Source organism: Mustela erminea, chromosome 7 (genome assembly GCF_009829155.1).
Source record: "Mustela erminea isolate mMusErm1 chromosome 7, mMusErm1.Pri, whole genome shotgun sequence".
NCBI lineage: Eukaryota > Metazoa > Chordata > Mammalia > Carnivora > Mustelidae > Mustela > Mustela erminea.
In genome coordinates, this window is record NC_045620.1 from 100,832,584 (window position 1) to 100,853,218 (window position 20,635).

A 20,635-nucleotide genomic window follows, 5' to 3' on the forward strand; every position below is an offset into this window, starting at 1 on the left:
ATAAAATGTGTGGGCTTCAATTCTCCAACTCTCTGGACACCAACTGGGTATCCTACAATCCAATTTTGACACTAACCAGAGTTAGCATAGACCCCACAGGTTAAGGGCTCGATCCCATAAGACTGTCCTCCACTTTAGATGCCAATCTCAAGTCCCAAGTTGTGACCTATACTTCTGACTAACTGGCAATAATTTGGGGGTTTCCACAACCCCTTTCTTAGGTTTATAATTTGCTAGAATGGCCCACAGAACTCAAGAAAACACATTTACCAGTTTATTATAAAGCATATAAAAAAGGTACAGATAAACAACCACAAGAAGAGGTACATAGGCCACAATCTAGAAGAGTCTCAAGAGCAGGAGCTTCCATGGAGTCAAGGCACACCACCCTCCTACTACACAGAAGCTCTCCAAACCCCTTCAGTAAGGGTCTTTATGGAGGCTTCATTATTAGGCATAATAGACTAAGTCATCAGCCACTAGTGATTGATTCAACTTCTAGCCCTTCTCTTCTCCAAGAGGTCAGAGGAGAAAGCTGAAAGTTCTAAAAGTCTAATCGCATGGTTGATTCCCCTGACAACGAGCTCTCTACCCTTCAAGGCTTTCCAAAGCCACATCCTTAACAGAGACTCTCCTTTCACCTTTAACACTCAAAAGCTATTTCAGAGCCAGGGTCAAAGCCAAATATAAAAAATGATGCTCCTATCACTCCTTTTACTTAGGAAATTACAAGGGTTTGGGGGGCTCTAGCCAGGAGGAACCAGGGACAAAGACCAAAATAGATATTTATTATATCACTGTACCACAGACTCTTGCCAATCCTCCTAAGAACCCCCCCACCCCCAGAAGAAAAGGCCTGTGTGACCTCAGAAGCCAGTCATCTCCCAAAACAGGCCCTCAACAGAATGCCTCCTGAGCAGAGGGTTCTGTTGGTGGTGAAGCAAACTGAGTCAGTTAGTTTAGGAGGGGATTTTAAGCAAACAGAAGATGGAGGGCTGGGTGGAAAAGGGAGGCATTGGCAGATGGCTAGCTGGAAGGCCGTGTGCTTGGTTCAGAGAGTTCTACTGACACCTAGGAGAGTTTTCTCTCTTAGCTTAATAAAGCACATATTTTCAGTGTAAATAAATATGCCATCTGCTAAGGCAAAGGGGACAGGGATGTGACTGTTCAGTAAGAGAACTGAGGGTTGGAATAGCCCCTCAGGGGCTGGTAGGGGACCGAGGACATGTAAGCACAGCACTGTGGATGACCCAAGACTAGACTGACCTGCACCGCTGTGTGAATGTTCTAGAGCAGTGAAAATGCAAATTCAGAAGGAATTCGGTATGTGGACTTCAGAGCCACTCACTTACTAACACTTTACTCAGACATACAGGTAAAATGCTGGGCCTTCATTTTTGTACAGCTTCGGTAAGCCTCCATTTGCTAGACTGTAGGGAAAACGAAGAGCCAAACTTTCCACCTAGCCTGAGCTACCGGCCTGAAAACTGAGTCAGTCCCTCTGAACAGTGCTCAGGAACAAGAGAGATGCTGAATCTGCCTCTTCCCTCGCTCCCCACCCCCAACCACCCCCTTGTCTCTGAGAGGCAATGTCTGTGGGCAGGGAAGAGGGAGGCTTACATACACCTGGCAGAGAAAACTCAGGGTTCCTGGCTCCTCTGGTCCCAGGGATGGCCCTTACCTACCAGGTAGCTGCTGGTCCTGCCGGCATTTGCCACTGAGGTCTGTGCATGGCCGGACTCCCACTCAGTCGAGGCCCGCTGCAGAAGTCGGCTTTGTAAGAGTTAAGCTAAGCGCATGACAAGGGCAGTGCTATGAGGACCGCAGTCCATGATGATCAGTCTGAGGAATCAGCTGTGTGTGTTTCAGAAACACTAGAAATGGAGAGTGCGTTGGAGAGCCTTTTCGTCAGGGATCCTCAAGGACGCCTTAACTCCCTGACTACGGTGCTCGGACAAGAAGTGGACCGCTTTAACAAGCTACTGAAGCTGATACACGTATGAGCGCTCCCTGCCGGCACTGCCTGCAGGCAACAAAGCTTTCTAGAGAACTGTAGCCTCATAAGAATGCTCCGTTTCCACCACCTCAGCATTTCCATTTGGATTTGCTAACAACTCTCCAAACACAACTTGGCTAAAATGGAATCGGCCCCCATCCAAGGAATCCGTTGCCCTTCTCTGATAAGGCCTCCATCAGTCTGTGACATTGCAGATCCCAGTGTCCCCATTATCCTAACTTACATCCCTGAAGTGAGCATTCACTTAGACATTTGATCAAGGACTGAAGCACTGAATTATGAGAGATTCAGCACGTGTTCCTGACGTCCGGTTTGCATGTAATAACACAGTCTTTATGACAACTATAAAAACCAGAGTTTCTCCAAGTTGGGCCACAAAATGCCCGCGTTAGAATCTGCTATGCAACACATTTGAAATGCAGGTTCCCCGATCCCACTCCAGACCTACTGAGTTAGAATTCCCTGAGAAATTTTAAATAACCTCCCCCACCCCCAGATGATTTCACTGCCACTAAAATTTGAGGACAACTATTTGGACCTTTGCCTTATGCTCCAGAATACTTTCTGGACGGCCTTGGATTTATAATGATGGCTGAAGGCCTCCCTGGTTTCTCTGTGTGTAACTTTGATAAGGGAAGCACAAAAGCTATTAGAGACCAAATACAGAGCATTCACTGGGTAAGTTTTGCTGCCCAGCAAGACCCAAATACCTAGCACAAAGTCAAGGCTTGGTGATAAGATTGGGAAGGACAACTGGGGTAAGTCTTTTAAAGCCAAAGACTCTCTCCTATTAGAAAAACAGTCTCCCAGTGTTACTAGTTGGCAGGTAATACTTCAGCTTGTGGGTTAGAGGGGTACGGATCAGCTGAATGTGCAAAGCCCTCACCTTGGGACTGTGGCTCTTGTCAGCTCTACACCAGTGTCACGGGCCGGGGGGGGGGGGGGGGGGCCAGCCCAGCCCTTAACGCCTTGTACACGGAAAGAGCCAGCCTAGAGACTAAGCTGCTAGGATAAAGACCTCTAAATACAATGACCAAAAGAAGATTAAAATTCACTTCCCTCTCAGCTAACAGCCCAGAGGAAGCCCTATGGGGGCAGGGAGTCCATGTTGCTCTGTGAGCTCATCTAGGGACCCCAGCTGGAGGGTCGGCTCTTCCAGCCTCAACAGCTGGCGCTGAAGAGGGGCTCCTAAGTTATGTGATGGTGGAGGGACAGGCTGGTGTGTCAGGAAGACTTTTTGGAGGAAGCGACATTTGCATTTGTCCGTCTTCAAGTAGGTGAAAGGTCATGATGTAGAGGAAGCAAGACATGAGCAGCATGTCCGTCCTCTGAACAAGAGTCCTCCCTTCCTTTTAGCTGCACACAGCATTCCATTATGGAGACTACACTGCCCACCACCCTCGAAGCTGGGGCACAGCCATGTGACCAAATTCTGGCTAATGGGGTGCAAGAAAAAAAATGATGTATGTAATTTCTGGGTCACATTTTTACGAGGAACCTGCTTTCTCCCAGCTTTCTCCCTGCTTTCTCCCAGAACCTGCTTCTTCAACAGCTAGCCTGCGTCTCTGGGCCTAAAGTGGCTGCTCCTACTGTCCCCTTTTGCCAGCCAGTGGGACAGGGGAAAGAGAGGGCTGGGAGAAAGCAGGTTCCTCGTAAAAATGTGACCCAGAAATTACATACATCATTTTTTTTCTTGCACCCCATTAGCCAAAATTTGGTCACATGGCTGTGCCCCAGCTTCGAGGGTGGTGGGCAGTGTAGTCTCCATATTGGAATGCTGTGTGCAGCTAAAAGGAAGGGAGGACTCTTGTTCAGAGGACGGACATGCTGCTCATGTCTTGCTTCCTCTACATCATGACCTTTCACCTACTTGAAGACGGACAAATGCAAATGTCGCTTCCTCCAAAAAGTCTTCCTGACACACCAACCTGTCCCTCCACCATCACATAACTTAGGAGCCCCTCTTCCGCACCCCATCATTTTAGATGTCTGTGTCTATCACTGTGCCTACCACATTACTTCGTAATTACCCCTCCATGAAGATGGGTCCCCAGGGAGACAATGAACTTCTGGAAGAGAGGGAAACTAGGATATTAGTAGTCATTTTTGTTTCCCTAGCCCCTGACACACACTAAATCCTCGTGAATTTTTGAATGAGCGAGTGAATGAGTGTGGCTCTCAAGTCTCCCTGTGGCCACTTCTTGTCAAATACCATCTCCCAATAATGGCGGGATTCACCTACAGGAAGCAGAAGAGGGCAGAGTCCAGGAAGAAGCAGGCTGCAAGGCCATCGGGAACCAAGGCAGAGCGCTCCTATCTGAGGGAGGCACAGTGGCCCCTCACCGCCTGCCTCCCCCATCCTGACCTGTGCTTGGCCCTGCTTTGCCCTGAGTCTGGCCAAGCCCCTTCACTTCATCCAGGGAATAGCAAGGCAGCACCAAGGTGGCACTAAGAAAGGCCAAGGAAGGTGGCAGCACCTGCGGGACCCATTCTCCTCCTTCTAGTGACAGAACTGTGAGCCAGGGCCATTCCTGGGAGAGACGAGGCCAGCCTGTTAGTCAGGCTTCTAGCCACAGAGAACATTTTGAAATTATGCTTTCACTGAACATGGTGCCTGCATTAACTACCTCCTCTGGGAGAATTGGCTGCAAAGTGACCTCTATTTTCAGCAGACCTGGAAGACCCTAGCTGCCTTCTCCCCCCCCTTCTCCCCATAACTTAAGCATTCTCCTAACATTTTATGTAAGTCTCCTGCTCCTTTTTCCATTTTCAGTATCTAAGGTAGAATACCACCTTGGCTCTGGCTGGAAGTCTCCTTGCTCTCCGACGCTGCCAAGAGCTCCTCACGTCCCAAGGGCAGATCTAACTAAAACTTCTTTTTCATACCACTGCCTCTTGTGGAGAGAGATGGCGTGCTGGGGAGTAACCGTGAGGGAAGGAAAGGCTCACCGACCTTGTTCATCCACATATGGCCTATCTCCAGAGCTGTATGGTCCTGGACCAATATAAATTTGGCCTCTGACGTCTTTCTATAATATCTTTCCAGTAGATGGCAGTAGTTTTCACAAAACGGGAACCCATGCTGGCCGGACCGTCCTCAAGCCCAGCCTTCATCTTTAGCCAGGCAGCAACTGCTGCCCTGTACTTCCCATGGCTGCTGCCAGCCCAGCATCTCCCAGGACTGCTGTCTGCCTCTGACTTTTGTTGGGGTGAGGGGTGGGTAATGGGCATGCCTTAAGGAAGTGTTTTCAGTTCAAGGAGACTCTCTGGTACCTGCTAAAAGATTAGTCTCATCTAAGAATCTTCCCTCTCTATGACCTCAGAGGCCATGGGCAGCCTCAGGGCAGAATTAGGGGGGGCACGAGGTGGTTCCCACCACCACCCCCACACTTCCCAACTAACCAACCATCAGGTCCGTTTCTCCTTTAGCCTGGAGGAGAGCTGTTCAGTGGCAGTTCTTGAAATCACTTCTCGAGGCTTCAGGGGTATTTTCTCTACTTTCCCCTCTCTCCATTTCATTGGATTCTGCTATTAACCACCAGAACTGTCCCCCACCCCAGGTCTTACACCCCTATGGTCACATGTTGTAAAAATACACGAAAGACTGGAGGGTCTGGCCCAGCAGGGAGGGGGGAACCCAGCAAGTTGTCCCTTCAGCCCAATGTAGGACCTGCTGCCACAAACGAGTGGCACTCACACTTGATAATTACATCTGTGAAATGCACCTCCCCATTCCTGTTCTTTCAGACTTCTCTGGAAACACTCAACAAAGCCATTGCTGGCTTTGTGGTGATGTCTGAGGAGATGGAGAAGGTCTATAACAGTTTCCTCAACAACCAGGTTCCTTCTCTGTGGTCCAGCACAGCCTACCCGTCCCTGAAGCCACTAGGATCATGGGTCAAAGATCTTATCCTAAGGACTGCATTTGTGGATGTAAGAAAATTCATTGCTTTGGGGTTTGATGAACACAGTAGGCCTCAAAGTCCTTAGGAAGCCCTAGCGAACTGAAACACTAACAACCGTTGAAGGATCATCTGAACCCAAAGAGACAGAAACTTCCAGAATGGCATCAATTTGAAAGTCATGATGATCATAATGTACTTTGCCCTTGGCCCTAATTGCCACATGCCCTTTTAGTTTCAGATCTAATTCATGGGACCCTGCTATGAGGTACAGAACCAATCTGACATGGGTCCAAAGTGCCAGGTGTGACCTTGCTGTGGTCTCCCCTCTTCCACACCCTCTGAAATAACCAGTTTCTGGTTTTATGCTCAGGCTGTTGGGTGAGGAAAGGGAACATACAGGCAGTGAGAATGAGACTGGTGACTAACAGGCTGGTCGAGATTCAGTCTCCTGAGAGGCCCTCCAAAATCTGACTTTGATTTAAATGACAAACTCCATTTTAGAAAAACAATACATGATGGTGTGATGTTTCTCCTTTAGTTGTGGCTCAAAAGGGGGCAGCCTAAGTCCTTCTGGATCTCCGGTTTCTTCTTTCCTCAAGGATTTCTAACAGGTAACCAACCATGCTTTCCCAAGAAAAATCCCACAGAAAAGACCATGATCGGTTACAAGCTGGGTTTCTAGGAGCCGGGGAGAAGGCCTGGCTGCTATTGACCTAACTGTGCATGGCTGACTATAGGGCAGTTCGGTGAGGCCCTGCTCTTCCACTCTGACTCGGAGAAAGGATGGCAGAAACAGCAGATGCTCCCCTACAACCTAATCCCTGCCCCTCTCTGTTGTGCAAGTGTGCCCTGCTGCTGTAAATGTCCACAGCATGCCCCAGTCCCGTGTGACCCCCATGCTTAAAGGCACCACCTGCTCCAGCCCCACCTCAGCGCAGCTTCCTTCCCTCTAACAAATACTCCTTCCAGCAGCCCCCAAGGACTCCAGCTAGCAGGCCCAGCCTTATATACAGCCCATATAAAACAAGCTGAGCAGGACTTTGAAGTTAGGGAGATGGGGCTCTGGAATTCCTGCACTGGCTTATCTCCCTCGATGCAGAGCAGTGCCCTTGAGACTTGGCCTTCCTCCCTCTCTTCCCAGCCCTGCCATGGCTCCATCCCTCCCAACATCACTGCAGGATTCCAGTCTGATGAGCTAATTTGGAGTAAGGCATTAATGGTTGAGACTTCTCGCTGGAGTGGAACCTCTCAAATGCTAGAGCAGCCTGGCGGAGGCAAGCGGAGAAGTGGCAGTGTTGTTCAGAGGATCCAGCTTTCTGGTTTTCATATTTATAGGAACTCTTCAAAATCATGCTCGGAAATACAATTTGCCTATAGATGAGCTGAGTTTCAAATACAACGTGATTCCCATCTACCGGGATCAAGCTGCAGTTACAGAAGCTGCCAAGACAGTGAAGTTTGGACAAGAATTGCCCATGGACTTGGAGGTACCGTCCCTTGACTACTGTTACAGCAAAGCAGCCCTATCCCACGGCCATCTGAGATCTCAGCCATCCTTCCCTGACCCCCTCTCCCACTGTCTCCCACATGCAGGAGCACGAGAAGCAGACAAGATTCACAGCCCTCAGACAAACTCCCCAGGCGAGCAGTGCCTAGATGGAACTGCCCAAATTAGCCTGATTTGTAGAGATGTTCTTTAAAGTAACACTATTTATTTCTTTAGATTCCTATGGCAAGTTTCTCCTTCTTAATGGATAAAGAGGTTAAATATGAGGGTTTTAACAAGATGTTAAAAACAAGGGTTTCAGAATCAGGCAGGCCTGACTCTAAATTCTGACCTTCCCCTTTGCCAGCTAAGTACGCTAGAACAATGACCAGGGTGTCTGCATCTCAGCGTTCTCATCCCTAAGATGGGGCTGCCACCGGCCTCAGAGTGGTGATGCGGTAAGAATGAACCAGCACATAATGCTCCCACAATAAAGAACTACTATTACAGGCTGAGTCTACTGGCCGTTCATTGAGCTGCCCCCCAGCGGAAGTGATGTACCAACTTCATACATTATATAACCACAAATACACGGCATAACTTACAAGAGTGCACTAGAGAAGCAGTTTAAACTTCTTGCCTACATAGTTTACTCCTTCTAGAGCAGAAGTTCTCAAAGTGTGATTCCAATACAGGAGCTTGTGCATCACCTGGGAACCTACTAGAAATGCAAATTCCAAGGACCCATTCCGGATCTACTGAATCAGAAACTCTGGGCTGGGGCCCAGAAATCTGTACTGTGACAAGTTCTACATGGGGTTCTTGGCCCACTAAAGTTTGAGAACCATGGCTCTAGAGTATCAGTGATTCTCAAACTTGACTGACAGGATCACCTGTGGAAACTTCTTAAACATCCCAGTGCCCAGATTACCTGCTAGTTACATCAGAATCACCCCTGTTTCATTAGGCACCATTATTTTCCAAAGCTCCCCTGGTGATTTGAGTGTACAGCCAGGGATGAGAACCACTGCTGCCAATGTGAGCTGCCCAGCTTCGACGTGCTAAGGAGATAGCGACGGGGACTGGAGCTCTGTGTACCAGTGAGCCGTATAAATATAATTCCCTATTTGTGCCACAAAATCAAACATCTGCTTCCAGATGGCTTTTTCCAAGAAAGTGTTCACGCACCAATCAACAGAGTTGTGGTGAATGGCTTGACTAACTTTCTTAACATATCCTGGCATCAGTTAGTAGAAGTTGCTCCTGGATAATTCTGTCATCATCCACCCCACTCAGATCTGACTGATCTACTCTGCTCACACAAGCAAAAACTTACAAAGACAAACTGATCCAATATGCATGGCTTACTTATGAAATACTGTAATATCCCATGCCTCTTAATTGCCTATATTTAAAATGACAATAAAAAGAGTTACCCTTTTAAGGAAATTTGAGCATCAAAATGCTTTTTAAAGGAAAGAGAAAATAAATTGAGAGTTGCACTCCTCATTATTTTGAGCCCCTTCTTAGCCAGGAGGGTGTCCCAGGCCCATATCAGGAATAACCAAGGCCACGGGAAGGCATCCACATAAAAGCTCTCACTAAGGCCTTCCAGGATGCCGGCCCTGCTCTGTGCCTGGCACATTTTTACCCGCCCCAGGAGGCTGGCTCTGACAGATGGAAGCTTATGCTGACCACCAGGGCCTCTGTTCCTCCACCCTGCCCCAACCCACACCACATCTCCACCTGGACTGTGGGCCCTGGCATGTGACACTGCCTTAGAATCCCTGCCTTCTCTGGAGATGGCAGGTCACATCATGGGCCCACCTCGTGGTCCTCCCAGTGCCTGTCTCCCAGAGACTGCTTACACAGCTTTATTTCTGTTACACACAAGCCACTGTCTGCCCATCTGCCACCTTTGTGCAGTTTAGGAAAACATACTCCCTCTGGGTGGATGCCCACATGGCTCCCACACATGGCCTGGCACATGTATAGCAGGCTGGATTTCAGCCTGTCCTAAGGCAAACTGCACAAGTGTACACAGCAGCCCCCAAGACAGGAAGGCCCCCTCTCTCCTCCCCGAACCTGCCCAGGAGACAAAGTTCAGGATGCTAAAAAGTAAAGACTAGCCAAAAACATCTTACCATTCTTTTGTTCATGATAAAAATATACTACCTGTGTCCACACACTTGGTCATCTGCCTGCAGGTGCAAAGCTCCAATTGTCCCAAAGATAACTAGCTCCACAAATGGCCAGCGGCACTCAGTGTTTGAGGAAGGACAACACGGAAGCCTACAACTGTCTGAAATTGTACACCAAGGGTGGCATCCAGTCACGGGCCACTAAGGGCCAGGATCTTTCTCTGTCTCTCTCTCCCCCACCCGCTTTAAGAGAAACATGAAAAATCTAGAGTAATTTCTGAAAACAAAAAAGGAACTTTCCATTGGTGCTCTGTGTTATTAGAGATATAGAGTCTGTCTTTAGCAGGACACCCAAACCCCAGAAAGACCTTGCTAAACCAAACAGCCCTCCTATCCCACCCACTTCCCATGAGAAGGAGAAAGTCAGGACATAATATAGGATAGTCTGAAGCCCATCAATGGCTTTCCTATTAGGGATTTTAGTGGAGTATATGTCGCTTCTCGGCCTTTTGGCTAAGATCAAGTGTAGTGGAGTATGGGAAGTATGAGATTTGGTGTCAAACTGAGAAGTCATTTTACCTTTCCAAGCCTCTGTATTTTCCTCTCCAGAATGTGAGTAATAATAGCAATCTGTAGAGTGGTTCTTAGAACTAACTGGTGAGGATGTGGGGCTCAGAAAACAGCCCACAGCAGCTAAGGCCCTTCTCCTCACCTTAAAACTTCTGTTCATCTTTCAGTTGCCCTCTCCTCAGGATGGCGTTCTTGTTCATGGGATGTTCATGGATGCTTCTCGATGGGACAACACGGAGATGGTGATGGAGGATGCACTGCCAGGACAGATGAATCCAATGCTGCCCGTGGTGCATTTTGAACCTCAACAAAATTATGTGCCAAACCCGACACTTTACCACTCCCCACTTTATAAAACAGGGGCCCGAGCAGGAACGCTCTCAACCACAGGTAAGGATGCATAAACACTGGCCCAGATGATGACAAAACACAAACTACAAAGTCAAAAAAAAAAAAAAAAAAAAAAAACGTATACTATGCAAGGGGAGATCTTAAACCAATTAGCAAAGCTTAAAAGGAGGCCACTTATAACATATTAATTTATAAATGTTATAAATTCTCTTTCTTTAAACTCTGAGAATGGATTGACAGTATAAAACTAATACTTTCTTCTATTCTAATAAGTAGAAAATAGAGCTTATTGAACAGTGACTTCTAATTTCAAAAAATGATGACCTGAGTACATACAAAAATCTCTTGCTCACCAAAGCCACTGAGACTCATCATAGAAAATGGATTTGAAAATAAACCAAAAATGGAATGCCATGTTGAAGAAAGGGGAATCTGAGTGGGCCTGAAACTAAGACATAGCCCTGAAAAAAGGAACCAAGTAGAAAGCTGTATCAACAGAGACTGAAGGGGTGCCTGGGTGGCTCAGTAAGTTAAAGCCTCTGCCTTCAGCCCAGGTCATGATCCCAGGGTCCTGGGATCAAGCCCCACATTAGGCTCTCTGCTCAGCGGGGTGCCTACTTCCCCCCACCCCCAGCCTCTCTGCCTACTTGTGATCTCTGTCAAATAAATAAAATATTAAAAAAAAAAAAAAAAAAAAAAACAGAGACTGAAGATCTGCCCCATACAGAGTTAGGACACAGCTAAAGAGTGAGCAGGGAATGAGCTAAGGAAATCCCTCACAATACAGCACAATGAGATTAAAAAAAAAAAAAAAAAAAAGTGACATCATGAAAGGAGCCAAATTTTACATTTTCTGGAAAGGAGAAATCTTTCCAATCTGGAAGGAGAAAGAGGATGAAAGAGAGATAATAATAGCTGATAACTTTCCAGAATTGAAGAAACACTGTTTTCAAAGTGGCCACACCATTGAACACTTCCACTAGTGGGATGTAAGGGTTCCAGCTCCTCCACATCCTCATGACCACTTAGGATAATCAGTCCTTGTAATTTTAGATGTCAGGTAGGTGGACAAGAGAATATAGTGGTATCTTCTTGTGGTTTTACTTTGCATTTCCCTAATGACTAAGGATGCTAGCCATCTTTTCTGGTACTTATTTGTATCTACTTTGATGAACTGTCTGTTCAAGTCTTTTACCTATTCTGTAAAAGTCATTTGTCTTATTATTGGCTAAAATTCCAATAGGAACTCTGTCTTCTCAGCAAGAGAAACCAAGAAAAGATAGTAATTAAAATGATGTTGCAGGGCGCCTGGGTGGCTCAGTGGGTTAAGCCGCTGCCTTCAGCTCAGGTCATGATCTCAGGGTCCTGGGATCGAGTCCCGCATCGGGCTCTCTGCTCAGCAGGGAGCCTGCTTCCTCCTCTCTCTCCCTCTGCCTGCCTCTCTGCCTACTTGTGATCTCTCTCTGTCAAATAAATAAATAAAATCTTTAAAAAAAAAAATAAAAAAAAATAAAATGATGTTGCAGACAACCCTCTCAGGTCCCCTCCCTCCTTGGAAGCTTTGTACTATCACTTTGTTATCACTAAATAGACCTTGTTTTGTGCCTGGGTGGCTCAGTCAGTTAAGCATGTCCATTAGGCACAGGGCCCCAGAGTCCTAGGATCCAGCCCACATCAGGCTCTCTGCCCACAGAGAGTCTGCTTCTCCTTCTCCCTCTGTGTGTGCTCGCTCTCTTTCTCTCTCTCTTCCTCTCTTATACTCTCAAATAAAATGCATTATAAAATAGATCAGGAAGAAAGAAATTCTTCCACAAATGGTGCTTGGACAATTGGTTTTACCAAACTTAGACCCTATGTCATACTATATACAAAAACTAAATCACCAATGGATTCCTTACACTTAATCATCACTAAATTTTAAAATTATTATTAACTGGAGGAGCAAGATGGCGGAGGAGTAGACATAAATATCATCAGGTCCCAGGAGTTCAGCTAGTTATCAAACCATTCTGAACACCTACAAACTCAACAGGAAATTGAAGACAAGAAGAGCAGCAACTCTAGGAACAGAAAAGCAACCACTTTCTGGAAGGTAGGACGTGTGTAGAACTGAACCCAAGGCAACATATGGAAAGAGAGACTGCTGAGGGAGGGGCTGGCTCCAAGCAAGCAGTAGAGCAATGGAGCACAAAATTGGAACTTTTAGAAGTCTGCTCCACTGAGGGACATCACTCTAGAGGCTAAGCAGGGGGTGGAGAACTCAGGGAGAGTGTGGTCTCAGGACCCGTGGGGTCACAAAAAGACCAGGGGTGTCTGAAGCTGGCAGAGCTCCCAGGTATTGGAGCAGGGAAACTGGCTGCAAAGACAGAGCCGAGAGCCAAGTGAGCTCTCAGTTTGGGGCTACCTTAAACTATGGTCCAAGGCACAGTAAGGCCACTGCTCTTTGAGCAAGACCCCACAGGTGGCAGATCCAGAAGAGACACCCTTCCCCCTTCCTCCTCTGGGAGGAGCAGCACAGAAGCGTGCTGCAGGAATCTGCTGTGTTTGGAGACTCCAAACAGAGCCATGTGCTAGAGATAGAAACACTCAGTCACAGGTTGGGTAAGCTCGAAATGTGGCCAGAGACCAGGGAGATGGGAGTGATTGACTGCTTTCCTTGAAGGTGCACTGAGGAGTGGGGCCCCGAGCTCTCAGCTCCTACAGGGGCTAGAGACTGGGAGGCCACCATCCTCACTCCTTCCTCCAAATCTGTACAGAAATCATTCAGGGAACAAAGCTACCAAGAACAAACCCAAGCAGATTACTTAGCCCAACCCCTGGCAAGGGTGATGCAGTTCTCCCTTAGGCAAAGACATTTGAGAACCACTGCAACAGGAATCTCCCCCAAAGGACCAAGAACATCCAGCCAAGACCAAGTTCACCCATCAATGAGAACTGCAAAACATCAGAGCTACAGGAATACACGACAAAGAATTCATGGCTTTTTCCCCATGATTCTTTACTCTTTCAAAGTTAAATTTCTTAAATTTTTTTTTTCTTATTTTATTTTTTTAATTTTTCCCTTCCCTATCTTAACCTTTTTAAACTATTTTATCTTTTTTTTTAAAGATGTTATTTATTTATTTGACAGAGATCACAAGTAGGAAGAGAGGCAGGCAGAGAGAGAGGAGGAAGCAGGCTCCCCACCGAGCAGAGAGCCCCATGTGGGGCTTGATCCCAGGACCCTGGGATCATGACCCGAGCCAAAGGCAGAGGCTTTAACCCACTGAGTCACCCAGGTGCCCCTAAACTATTTTACCTATCAATACCTTTTTTAAAAAATATTTTTAAATTTTCATTGTTATACTCATTTTTATCCCTTCATTGTATTTAACCTAGTTTTTTGTATACATATAGGTTTTTCTCTCTTTAAAATTTTGGGATACAGTTTCTTCTAACAGATCAAAATATACCTTAAATCTAGCACATGGCTTTGTTCTAGTCTCCAGCCTGATCACATTCTTTCTTCTTTTTTTTGTTCTTTTTTTCAACCAACTTCCTATCTTATCAATTCCTTTTTTAGAACCTTATTTAATTTTTATCTTTACGGTCATATTCTATCCCTTCATTGTGTATACCGTTATTTTTGTGTGTGTAAGTTTTTCTTTCTTTAAAATTTTGGGAGACAGTTTCTTGTAACTAACCAAAATACACCCAAAATCAAGTGTGTAGCACTGTTCTATTCACTAGTGTGTGTGTGTGTATTATATTTTTAAAATATGTATCTATTTTTTTTCTCTTTTCCTTTCACCTCCTTGCCCCCTGGTTTTGGGTCTCCTCCGATTTGGTTAGTGTATATTTTTCTGGGGTCTTTGCTACCCTTTTAGTATTTTGTTCTCTCATTCATCTATTCTTACCTGGATAAAACAACAAGATGGAAAAACCCACCTCAAAAAAAAAAAAAAAAAAAGAACAAGAGGCAGTACCATGGCTATGGACCTAATCAATTCGAACGTTAGTAATATGTCAGAACTAGAGTTCAGAATGACAATTATCAAGGTTCTAGCTGGGCTCGAAAAAAGCATGGAAGATACTAGAGAATTACTTTCTGGAGAAATAAAATCCCTTTCTGAAGAAATAAAAGAACTAAAATCTAACCAAGTTGAAATTTTAAAAAGCTATTAATGAGGTGCTATAAAAAAAATGGGAGGCTCTTACGGCTAGGATGAATGAGGCAAGGGAGAGAATTAGTGATATAAAAGACCAAATGATGGAGAATAAAGAAGCTGAGCAAGAGAGAGAAACAACTACTGGACCACGAGGGGAGAATTCAAGAGATAAGTGATACCACAAGACGAAACAATATCAGAATATTTGGGATCCCCAGGGTGCCTCAGTGGTTCAGTGGGTTAAGTGATGACCAGAGGGACATCACAGATATATTTAGAACATTCCATCCCAAAGTAACAGAATACACATCCTTTCTTGATCAAAGATAAAAATCTTTGCCTTTGGTTTAGGTCATGATCTCAGGGTCCTGGGATCAAGGCCCACATGGGGCTCCCTGCTCAGCAGAGATCCTGCTTCCCCCTCTCTCTATATGTCTGCCTCTCTAACTACTTGTGATCTCTCTGTCAAATAAATAAAATCTTTTTTTTTAATGTACAATTTGGTGATATTAAAAAAAAAAAAAAAAGACGAATTGGGATCCTAGAAGAAGAAGAAAGGGGCAGAAGGTATATTGGAGCAAATGATAGCAGAGAATTTCCCTAATTTGGCAAAGGGAACAAGCATCAAAATCCAAGAGGCACAGAGAAACCCCCCTCAAAACTGATAAAAATAGGTCCACACCCTGTCATCTAATAGTAAACCTTACAAGTCTCAGTGACAAAGAGAAGATCTTGAAAGCAGCTTGGGACAAGACATCTGTAACATACAATGGTAGAAATATTAGATTGGCAGCAGAACTATCCACAGAGAACTGGAAGGCCAAAAAGGACTGACATGATCTACTCAGAGCACTAAATAAGAAAAATATGAAGCCAAGAATACTATATCCAGCTAGCCTATCATTGAAAATAGAAGGAGAGATTAAAACCTTCCAGGAAAAACAAAAACTAAAACAATTTGCAAACACCAAACCAGCCCTACAGGAAATACTGAAAGGGTCCTCTAAGCAAAGAGAGAGCCTAAAAGTAACAGACCAGAAAGGAACAGAAACAATATGCAGTAACAGTCACCTTACAGGCAATACAAAGGTACTAAATTCATATCTTTCAATAGTTAACCCTAAATGCCCCAATCAAAAGACAAAGGGATTCAGAATGGATTAAAAAAAAAAAAAAACAAGACCCATGGATATGCTCATTTTAGACCCAATGTGAAAATGTCTATGCAACCTAAAGCAATCTACACATTTAATGCAATCCCTATCAAAATACCATAATTATTTCAAAGAAATGGAACAAATAACATTAAAATTTTATCAGACAGAAAAGACCTCAAATACCCAGAGGAATGCCGAAAAAGAAAGCCAAAGTTGGTGGCATCATAATTCGACTTCAAGCTCTATTACAAAGCTGTCATCATCAAGATAGTATGGTACTGGCACAAAAACAGACACACAGATCCACGTAACAGAATAGAGAGCCCAGAAATGGACCCTCAGCTCTATGGTAAACTAATCTTTGACAAAACAGGAAAGAATGTCCAATGGAAAAGATAGTCTCTTCAACAAATATGTTTGGAAAATTGGACCACCACATGCAGAAGAATGAAACTGAACTATATCCTTATACCACCCACAAAAATAGAATCAAAATGGATGAAAGACCTCAACATGAGACAGGAATCCATCAAAATCCTTGAGGAGAACACAGGCAGCAACCTCTTTGACCTCAGTCGCAGCAACTTCTTCCTAGAAACATCACCAAAGGCAAGGGAAGCCAGGGCATACATGAACTATTGGGACGTCATCAAGATCGAAAGCTTTTGCACAGCAAAGGAAACAGTCAAAAAAAACAAAAGACAACTGATAGAATGGGAGAAGATATTTGCAAATGACATATCAGATAAAGGACTAGTATCCAAAATCTATAGGAACTTCTCAGACTCAACACTTAAAGAACAACGAATCCAATCAAGAAAGGGGTAGAAGAGATGAACATTTCTGCAAAGAAGACATCCAAATGGCCAACAGACACATGAAAAAGTGTTCAACATCACTCAGCATCAGGGAAATACAAATCAAAACCACAATGAGATACCACCACACACCAGTCAGAATGGCTAAAATTAACCAGTCAGGAAAGAACAGATGTCGGTGAGGATGCAAACAAAGGGGAACCCCCCTACACTGTTGGTGGGAATGCAAGCTGGTGCAGCCACTCTGGAAAACAGTATGGAGGTTCCTCAAAAAGTCGAAAACAGAGCTACCCTACGACCCAGCAATCGCACTACTGGGTATTTACCCTAAAGATACAAATGTAGGGATCCAGAGGGGCACATTCACCTGAATGTTTATAACAGCAGTGTCAACAATGGCCAAACTGTGGAAAGAACCTAGATGTCCATCAACAGATGAATGGATAAGGAAGATGTGTATATATACACAGTGGAACGTTATGCAGCCATCAAAAAAACAAAATCTTGCCATTTGCCACCATGTGAATGGAACTCGAGAGTATTATGCTGAGTGAAATAAGTCAATCCGAGAAAGACAATTATATGATCTCTCTGATATGAGCAATTTGAGAGGCAGAGTGGGAGGTTGTAGGGGGTGGGGGAAGGGAGGGGAGAAAAATGAAACAAAATGGGACCAGGGAGAGAGACAACCATAAGAGACTCTCAGGAAAGAAACTTAGGGTTGCTTGGGGGGTGTGGGGGGAAAGATAGGGTGGCTGGGTTATGGACACTGGGGAGGGTATGTGCTATGATGAGTGCTGTGAATTGTGTAAGACCGAGGATTCACAGACCTGTACCCCTGAAGCAAATAATACACTATGTGTTAATAAAATTTTAAAAGGGGGGGCATAAATTTTTATAAATAAAAATTATTATTAACCCTAATGAAATAATGGCTCTAAGTAATAATTATCAACAGCTAATATCCCAACAAAGAAAGACAATCAGACATAAGGTGCTTCCTGATGGAAGTACACACAACCTATTCAAGTATTCTTGCCCCCAAAAACTCAAACCTGAATGTGATCATGGCCTAGATCTAACCACCCCTTTACAGGGATAGAGGAACACATTTAAAATCACCAGAGGATGCTGTCAGCAAAAATCCAGACTGTAGGAAACTTTACAGGACAGTCTGGTTATTTCAACAATTATAATGGGATGGCAAAAGGAACAGAGGGGGAGGGGGAAACCTACCAACTGAAAGAGATTTAAGAGACATATCACTGGGGCACCTGGATGGCTCAGTAGATTGGGCATCTGACTCTTGATTTTGGCTGAGGCTGTGATCTCAGGGTTGTGGGATCAATCCCCACACCAGGCTCCTTGCTAGGTGTGGAGTCTGCTTGGGATTCTCTCTCTCCCTCACTCCACCCCCACTCACATGACTCTCAGATCAAATCAAATAAAAACCCATCACTACTGCAAGGCATGGACCTCATTCGAATCCTGAATCAAACTAACAGTTAAATATATATATAAATGTGTGTATGTGTGTGTCTAGGTATATGTGTATAGGTCTCTGTGTGTGTGTGTGTGTGTGTGTGTGTGTGTGGTGCATCTGTACTACAAAACGTCACTCAAACACTGCCCAGGCACCATGCAGGGCATGGCATACAAAAGTAAGGAAAGGGAAGACATAGGCATTCTCTGTAGGAGACAGCACCACCTTCTCCAACTTCCACACAGATGGGGTTTGCCATGAATGCAGTGCCATCTTGAGGGCAGAATGCTCTACTTCTCACACTGGTCCTGGTGCAAAAGTGCAAACGTGACCTCTTACTTCAGATGCCCCACACCTGAGGACCAGATATCTACAATTGTGCTTAGTCATTTCAGGAGCCCTGGTGCCCAACTGCAGGGTGAAACAAAGCACGCACAGATAGACAGACAGATGGACAAGTGAACAGATGCCCAACCTACCAAATGCATCCCAAGTCCCACTAAAAACTCGGGGCTGAATTGTAGTCCAGTGTTCCCTCAGTCAGACTGCAGAGAATCTGGAACATCCTTTACAACATTATACAAAGTCAGAGCTAGACAGGGCCTAAAGGATCACGTCCTAACATATTCATCTTACAGAGCAGAAAACTAAAATCTGTAAAGGACTAGCTGCCCATTATCTTTACAGACTGAGTCAGGCCTGAAACCAGGTGTCTTGATATAGTGCTCTCTGTATCAAGGGGTTATTCTTTAACAAACCTTTTGTTCTTGTATCCTTAACTAGGTCATTCAACCAACTTTGTGGTTACTGTCCTCTTACCTTCGAAGCGGTCCAAAGATTACTGGATTGCCAAGGGATCAGCTTTGCTCTGCCAGCTAAATGAGTGAAAAGTTGCCACCTCCTGCTAAAAAAGAACCAGGCCAGAGATCTTTCCTGATGGGGGACAAGTTCTGCAGAACTTATATGTGAGCAAAACAGCTTTACTTTGGATCTGACTTAAGAGGGTAGTAATGTGGTTTTTCTCTTCCAACCTAAAATAAACTTTGAATGTTTCTTCCTGTTGGTAATTCAAGCTCTGATGTGAAAGCAGTGGGTTCAGCACTCACCTCTTAAACCTGCTCCCCTCCCCCAGGTGAGTCAGGCAGCTTCCCATCAATAGCCTGGGCGAGTCAGAGCTCAGCCATGCCTTACCCACATGGGCTTCCTTCCTCCTCACGCTAATACGCTAATACAAAAGGCCTTGTGTCCACTGCAGTCACATGGTTCCAGGTGTTTCCATTTCTGGGAAATGATTAAGGTTCAGAGCCCAGCACAGGGGAAGCTGATGAGCAAATGAGCTACATAACAAGATCTTGATCCCAAGATGCCTGTTCCCCCACCCTACGGGGCTATACTACAATCCTCAGAAAAAGCTGCTATGCTTCACGAAGTGCAGGTTGGTCCTGCCCAAGTACAGAGCTTCTCCTTCCACTTTAGATGAGCCTGTGTGAAAAGCAGCCAAGTCCCAGCCAGGATGGTCTGAGCCCGCCTCCTCACCACAAGTAGAGGTTGTTGGGCCAGTACTAAGATGGGGCAGTCACTGTGGCAAACCAACAAGGGTCTGTTTGCCTCCTCAGCCATAACACGAGCCAAGAAACTGGGGATCACCTGGTTAGGATGGATAAAGCTACATCACCCCCGTAACAGAAATTTACAAGAATTGGGTCAGGCCCAGTAATCCTGCCTTCCCATTTTACTTCCACCTTCATCCCCATTCCTATCCAAGTTTAAAAAAACAGACTCAAGTCCCGGAGAAGCAAAGAGCACTTCTATTACCTTACGAGTTCAGAGCAGGAGGGGGCGCCTGGGTGGCTCAGTGGGTTAAGCCACTGCCTTCGGCTCAGGTCATAATCCCAGGGTCCTGGGATCGAGCCCCGCATCAGGCTCTCTGCTCAGTGGGGAGTCTGCTTCCCCCTCTCTCTCTCTGCCTGCCTCTCTGCCTACTTGTGATCTCTGTCTGTCAAATAAATAAAAGATTTAAAAAAAAAAAAAAAAAGTTCAGAGCAGGAATCCGAGGCTACTCTTGGCCTTCCAAGCGGGAAAGGTGCTTACTAAGCCATGGGAATGGCTGTAGCAGAAGTCAGAGGTGGGTATCGGGCACCACAGCAGCTGTAACCCAAGGTCAGAGAGCTGTGGGAAACTGCCGACCTCACAGCTGTACCACACTCGTGGAGCAGGCGACTGTCTGGACAAGGAAATGTAGCGCCGGGCCACTGCACAAACGCGTGCCTCCTGGAGCCTCCACTTATCTGCCATCACTCCCAAAGAAAAAGGTCTTCTGAGCCCTTCACCTTCCAAGGCACGTAAATCTAGCTCATTAGGAGAATCTTAAACATAGCAGCAAGGGAATCCGGGAACACTGAACCCTCCTACCCCTGCAATACAGGGTGCACGGTGCAGAATGGAGCAAAGGTGGAGGATGGCATCCTGAGTCCCACCATGCCACTCTTTCAGTAGACCCCAGAATCTTCTGGGCCCTGGAAATGACTGTGAATGCACCCACAACAAAGTCTAGGAAGA

General features: G+C 45.5%; 1 protein-coding gene across 2 annotated transcripts in view; it reads left to right on the forward strand.

The window, feature by feature from the left end:
* Positions 1–19,296, forward strand: part of DNAH6 (dynein axonemal heavy chain 6) — a 228,579-nt gene extending 209,283 nt beyond the window's left edge. For both annotated transcript variants that reach the window (XM_032352621.1, XM_032352622.1), the window contains 6 exons: positions 1,870–1,997; positions 5,765–5,950; positions 6,461–6,533; positions 7,258–7,409; positions 10,287–10,509; positions 18,860–19,296. In XM_032352621.1, the coding sequence (XP_032208512.1) occupies positions 1,870–1,997; positions 5,765–5,950; positions 6,461–6,533; positions 7,258–7,409; positions 10,287–10,509; positions 18,860–18,963 (866 nt within the window). In that variant the 3' untranslated portion in view covers positions 18,964–19,296. The remainder of the gene's footprint in view (positions 1–1,869; positions 1,998–5,764; positions 5,951–6,460; positions 6,534–7,257; positions 7,410–10,286; positions 10,510–18,859) is intronic.
* The last annotated feature ends 1,339 nt before the right edge of the window (positions 19,297–20,635 follow it).